Source organism: Emiliania huxleyi (assembly GCF_000372725.1).
Source record: "Emiliania huxleyi CCMP1516 chromosome Unknown EMIHUscaffold_1323, whole genome shotgun sequence".
In the NCBI taxonomy this organism is placed as follows: domain Eukaryota; phylum Haptophyta; order Isochrysidales; family Noelaerhabdaceae; genus Emiliania; species Emiliania huxleyi.
In genome coordinates, this window is record NW_005201265.1 from 1 (window position 1) to 5,819 (window position 5,819).

Here is a 5,819-nt window from a genome sequence, read left to right on the forward strand (position 1 = left end):
AAAAAAGAAAAAAAAAAGAGGGCTACCAAGGACGCACCTTGACGAGCTGGTCGCGCCGCGGCGCCTCAGCCTCGCGCTTGAGGGCATGCGCGCGCTCCTGGCTGGCAAGCTCACGCACGCGTGCCTCCTCGGCTGCCACGTCGTACCCAAGCAGCAGCGGCTCGCGGGCGGCCGTCCGCGCCGCCGCCGCCGCCGCCCGCGCCTCTCGCAGTGCCGACACGGGCTGCAGCGGAGCCGACTGTGCTGCAGGGTCCCATGTCCAAAGGAGGCGAGCGAGGCGCTCGAGCCAGAGATCCGTCGTTGCGGCGACGCCGAGCTCTGCACCAAGCGCGGCGAAGCGACCCTCGCCGCAACGTTCGCCGGATGGGCTGGCAGCAGCAGGGTCTGGGCTGGCAGCTTGCTCCATTCTACACCCTCTCGTCTCGGCCGAGCTCCGGTCTGCTGCCTCTCTGCTGTGGACCACTTCGAGCAAAAGTAAGAAATACTGGTGCGCCTGTTTCTCCCTTTCTTATGTCTTTCGCGGGGCGGTGGGCGGGCACGCGGTGCAGTGCGACGTGTGTGTGCGAGTGACTGCTACCAGGGACCATGGGCTTGTATCAAAAAGAAAGAAAGAAAACAGGCCAACGAGGGATAGGGCATAGGGGAGGAGGACAGGGTCCACACCTGCACGAGCAGGATTTTGGAAGGACGATCAGGGGCACAGGTGGGGCTCTCCTGCTCCTGACAAGGGACACGACAGGCTCGCAGCGCGGTGCACGGTGGAATCCCAACTCCACTGGCGGTCTCATCTCAGTCTAGCGACCTCTGCGACCTGCCTCCGGCTTCTCACCGGCAGTCTCTCACTACCACGGGCACACTGACACAGGGGTGGCAGGGGCGGCGGCATGAGTCTCCCACATACTATGCGGGCCTCACTAGACCTCTAGAGGTGCGGCCTGCGCGTGTCCTCGCCCTTGCTTGGGAAGGTCTTGAGGGGGGGGGGGAGGGGCTGTGTGTCTGTGCATGCATGCATGCATGTGTGTGTGTGTGTGTGTGCGTGCGTGTGCGTGTGCGTGTGCGAGCCGCCCTGAACGCCACGAGCGCGCCGCGAGCGCCGTAGCGCCGGCGAGCGCCGTCGGCAGCGCGCGACCGCCACCCAAAAGTGGACACATTCAGGAGCCGCAGCAACGAAGGCGCCCTCAAAAAGTTCTTTTTTTCAAGACACAAGAGGCAGCCCGAAGTAATATCGGAATAGACGTCCAATGACACGTCCAGCGACACCTCCAGGAAACGTCGGATCGGGGGAGTGCGCCTCTCTGCCTTGTGCGCTTGGCATGGTCGAGTGGCTCATCGCTGTGCTCGCCTCCACGGGGTTCGCCTTCGCGCCTCGCCTTCCATCGAGCCTGAAGCCACACGCAGAAGTGCGCTTGCATGAGGTTGGTCGAGTGGTCGTTGGCGCACGCATCCGGTGTAAAGCCGAGCAGCATCCCGCTCTCGACACGGCAGTCGTCAGCACCAGCGCCGGCGCAGGCCAATTGCAGCCCACCGCTGAGCAGGTCGCCTCCATCTTCGCCGAGTGCGACACCTCGGGCGACGGCTTCATCGACCTCTCCGAGCTCGAGGCGGCTCTCGCCAAGGCGGGCCATCCCGTCTCTCGGGCGCGGGCGACGGCACTCCTCGACCAGGTCGACGCGAACGGCGACGGCCAGATCTCGCTCGAAGAGTTTCAGCAGGTCTTCCAGCGCGGCGGCCTCGGCGGCCTGGCCGGGATGCTGGACCGGCTGGTCGAAGAGGTCGTCTTCGAGGTGTCGGGGACGCAGTTCAACGGCCCCATCCTCTTCGCCGCGTCCACCGCCGCCTTCGTCGGCGCCTTTGGCAAGTACGTCGCCGCGCTCTCCACGCTGCAGCAGGGCGCCTCCTGGCTGCCCGAGTCGCTCGCACTCGCGCAGAGCATCCCCGCCGGCTTCCTCGCCGACTATGCGCAGGCGGCGGAGCTGGCGCCGCTGCTAACCATGGCTTGCACGTCCTGCCTCTCCTACGCGGTCGGCGACCTGGTCGCCCAGCGCGTCGAGGGCCGGTGGCGGGTCGGGCTGCTCGACCTGCGCCGCTGCGCGCGGAACGCCGCCCTCGGCTTCGGGCTGCACGGGCCGCTGGTTTTCTGGTGGATCAACGTGCTCGAGGGGCCGCTCGCGGACCTGCTGGGCGAGCCTGCGGGCGCGGCCGAGCGGTGGGGGGGGCTGCTCCTCAAGATCGCGCTCGACCAGACCTTCTTCTCCGCCCTGATCAACCTGCTCTACGCCAGCCTCAACGGGCTGCTCTCGGGCGATGGTGCCGTCGAGGCGTTTGCGCGGGCGCGGCGCGTGCTCGTGCCGGCGATGGTGTCGTCGTGGCGCTTCTGGCCGGCCGTGCAGCTCATCTCGTACTCTCCGCTCGTGCCGCTCGACTTCAAGCTGCTCTGGATCGACACGATGGAGATCCTGTGGGTGGCCTACTTGAGCGCCACCGTCAACTCGGCGCCGGGCTCCGAGCCCGAGGCCGTCCCATGGGGGGAGGCGCGGCTGGCGGAGGAGCGCGAGGGCGGCATCGGGCCGGTGCTCGACGAGCCGGGCGACTCGGCGAACCTCTCCGCCGGGCCGGTGGCGCTCTTCGCCTCGGCGGCGGCGCTGTCGGCGCTGACCTGGCCGTCCCTGGTCGTGCAGCTGATGACCGCGGCGCCGGCCTGACGCCGAGATAGATAGATAGGGTGTGTGTTGTGTGTGTACTTTTACATTGATGTGTGAGGCGGGTAGTGTTGAGATTCAGTCTCAATCTCCGGGAAATGGCGTGTACCGTGTACTGAAGAGAGTGGCAGCGGCCAGCGCGCGAACACCGAACTCGCTCTGAGCCTAAGCGCAAAAAAAGAAAGAAAAAGTGCACCAAGAGGGAGGAATGGGAGGACGGCACGCCGCCACCACACAGGGATTTTAAGGAGAGGAGTGTGGTGCTAGCCATCACCCAGACTCACTTGGAGCACTTGGAGTGCAGTCATCAACCTCACACACAGGGCCGGGGAGCTCGTAGAGGTGAAGAACACACGCTGGTGCGGGTCCGCGTCCAGGTGCGCTTTTTTGAGGGCGCCACACCGCCAGCGCCACTAAATCCTTTTTACCCATCTCACACAGTAGAGGTGTCCGTTTTTATTTATTTATTTAGCGCCACTAAAGAAAGAATTTTACAGCAAAGCTCCCTCGGCCTCGCACGACACTGGGCACGGGACTTCGACACGGGACTGGCGCGCACTGGCACTAACACAGGCACCTCTGGGGGGGCGCGGGGGCCCCCGGAGGAGGCACCGTGCGCCGCGCAGCAGTGCGGAAATACGGCCAAATTTACGGGGCTCCGGCTCCGCTAGTCTCAGCTAGCACCAACTTCCCGATCTAAACCGGTCTAACAGAGGGCAGATTTGGAGAGATCTCGAGGAGTACATACAGATAGACCCTCCAACCATCAGAAAACTCCGACCTGATCGGTCGTACTGACCGCCGACAGATCACTCCAGACAGCAGACAGGCCGACGTCTGCACGCGGCCGGCCGGGCGAGAGGCTTGACACGATCCGACCCTGCGACCCTGACGCTGCTGCTCTAGCTATCAGACATGCGCTGCTGACTGCTGCCACAATGTGCGACCTGTGATGGCCCACTTGGCGGCCTTCCCGGTCAGTGGTGAGGCGCAGTTCAGAGCTGTCGATGGCGCGATGCCACACTGGTCCCACATTGGTGACACTAGACCACCAAGTTTGCCGGTCCAAGAGAGAGGCACCGGCGCTGTCCTGAGAAGGTGCGTGGTCCCTCTTGACTGCCCATGCGCGCGAGGCTGCGTAGGCATAGCCTCGAGAGTGCCAGCAGCCAATCCGAGGCGACGCACATTGCGCCAGGAAGCGTGCACACGATGGAAGGACACCTTCCTACTGGCCGTACGATCAGGTCGTCACTGAATGCTTGATACTAAGGCCGCGAGCTATGCAGGCGGTCAGTTGAGCAGCATGGCACGGTCAGCAGCGCCGAAAGGATGTCGCAAGGCGTGATAGCATGGCCGCAAGTACGGGGGGCTGAAAACAAGAGTAAAAATCGGCGCCTGCGGCGGGCCAGGGGACCCCATCGCCCCCCCCCGCATGGACACCCTCTGGGCCCCCCGCGCCGGCCCAGGGTACACTAAAGAAAAAAAGAAAAAGAAATTTACAAGAAAGCTCCCTCGGCTAGCACCACACTTCTCTCCTTAAAATCCCTGTGTGGTGGCGGCGTGCCGTCCTCCCATCCCTCCCTGCCGAGTCTGTTTTCTTTCTTTTTCCCTCGGCCTCGCACGACACTGGGACCGAACACACAACGCAAGGAGGGATGGGGTCGCGGCACTAAAACTCTCGCATTGGGCAGTCGCTGGTGCGGACTTGCTAAGTCGTGTCACGTGTGTGCTCCTTTCAGTCATTTTGCACTTCTTTACTCGCACGGACCCTTGGAGCACTTGGAGTGCAGTCAGCAACCGCACATCCAGGACCGGGGAGCTAATAAATACAACGGACATCCCAAGCTAGAACTGGGGAGCTATGCCCTCAGTATCCTGTTTTGAGTTCGGGAATGCCTTGAGTATCCTGTTTCCGTGTACGGAGGGCCGCGTCCGGACGATCATGACGTCGGCCGGGACCCCCCGTGCGGGGGCCTTCGTGTGTGTGTGTGTGTGTGTGTGTGTGTAAAGAAAGAAAGAAAGAAAAAAGAAAGCAAGGGAGGGATGGGAGGACGCGGCCGCCAGGACGGCAAGCCGACACACAAGGGATATGTGTCAAATATTAAAATATGGCGGGTCATTCTTTACTTAAATTCTTTACTAAAATTCTTTCTCGACGGCGTTCTGTGGCGCCGGCCGCGCTCCTCTCCCTCTTGGCGCTCGTAGCGGCCAAGCTCAGCGAGGCCCGGGTCACGCCCGCGGCCTCGCTCCCGATGGCGGCCGCGCAGCCGACCATCAACCTCGACGAGAGCATCGCGGCTCTCGCGGCGCGCGCCCACGTCTCTGCGCATAACACGGACATGCTGCAGGACAAGATGCTGCAACAGGGCGTGGGCAACGTGGCGGAGCTGCTGACTGCGATCCAAGGCGGCACGAGCGCGACGGCTCTCGGCTTCTCGCCCGCCGCGCTCGCGCTCTGCGAGCGCGTGCTGCCCGACAAGACGCTGCGCAGCGCAGAGGCCGCAGCAGCAGCACTCGCAGCTGCCTTTGCCTCGCTCTCCGTCGCCGGCCCGCCTGGGCCTGCGGCTGGCGCGCAGGCGAGCGGCGGCGCGGCCGCCGCTGGCGGGCGCGGCCTCGGCGCCACGCGCGGCGGCGAGGCTTACACCTCCGACGAGGAGGAGGCAGCAGCTGCTGCTGCTTCCCTCTCTGAGGAGCAGCTTGGACCCCGCCTCCCCACCGCCAGCGCTGGTACGAGCGCGGCGGTGGTGGACGGCGAGGAGGGGCGGCGGCTGGCGGCGGAGGCCGCGGCGGCGACCGCACCCTGCGCGCGGAGCGCGGCGCCTGCGGGGGCGCAGGCCGCGGAGGCGGGTCTGACCATTGGGTCAGACCCAATGGAGGAGGAATTCCCCGGCGGCGCGGCGCCGGCGGAGGGGGAGGAGAGCGGCGCCGTGTCGCCCGATTGTTCCCGAGAGGTCCACACGGCCTCCCTTCTTGAAGGTGAGGCCTCCATGACCGCCCGCACTGAGCCGCGCGACCTCGAGTCGCGCGCAGCAGGCGCTCAGGTTTCTTCTTTTCCTAGTGCCGACCATCCGGAACATGAAAGCTGGCGGCGCCGCGGCGGGGCGGCGTGGTGGCGGGCGC

At 64.8% G+C, this 5,819-nt stretch overlaps 1 protein-coding gene across 1 annotated transcript; it reads left to right on the forward strand.

Moving 5' to 3' along the window:
• Nucleotides 1-1,313: 1,313 nt before the first annotated feature.
• EMIHUDRAFT_122535 (hypothetical protein) lies at nucleotides 1,314-2,702 on the forward strand (the record flags this gene model as incomplete). The annotated part of the gene is made up of 2 exons (XM_005788715.1): nucleotides 1,314-1,400; nucleotides 1,536-2,702. The coding sequence occupies 2 exons, from the start codon at nucleotides 1,314-1,316 to the stop codon at nucleotides 2,700-2,702; spliced, it is 1,254 nt and encodes a 417-aa protein (XP_005788772.1).
• Nucleotides 2,703-5,819: the final 3,117 nt, after the last annotated feature.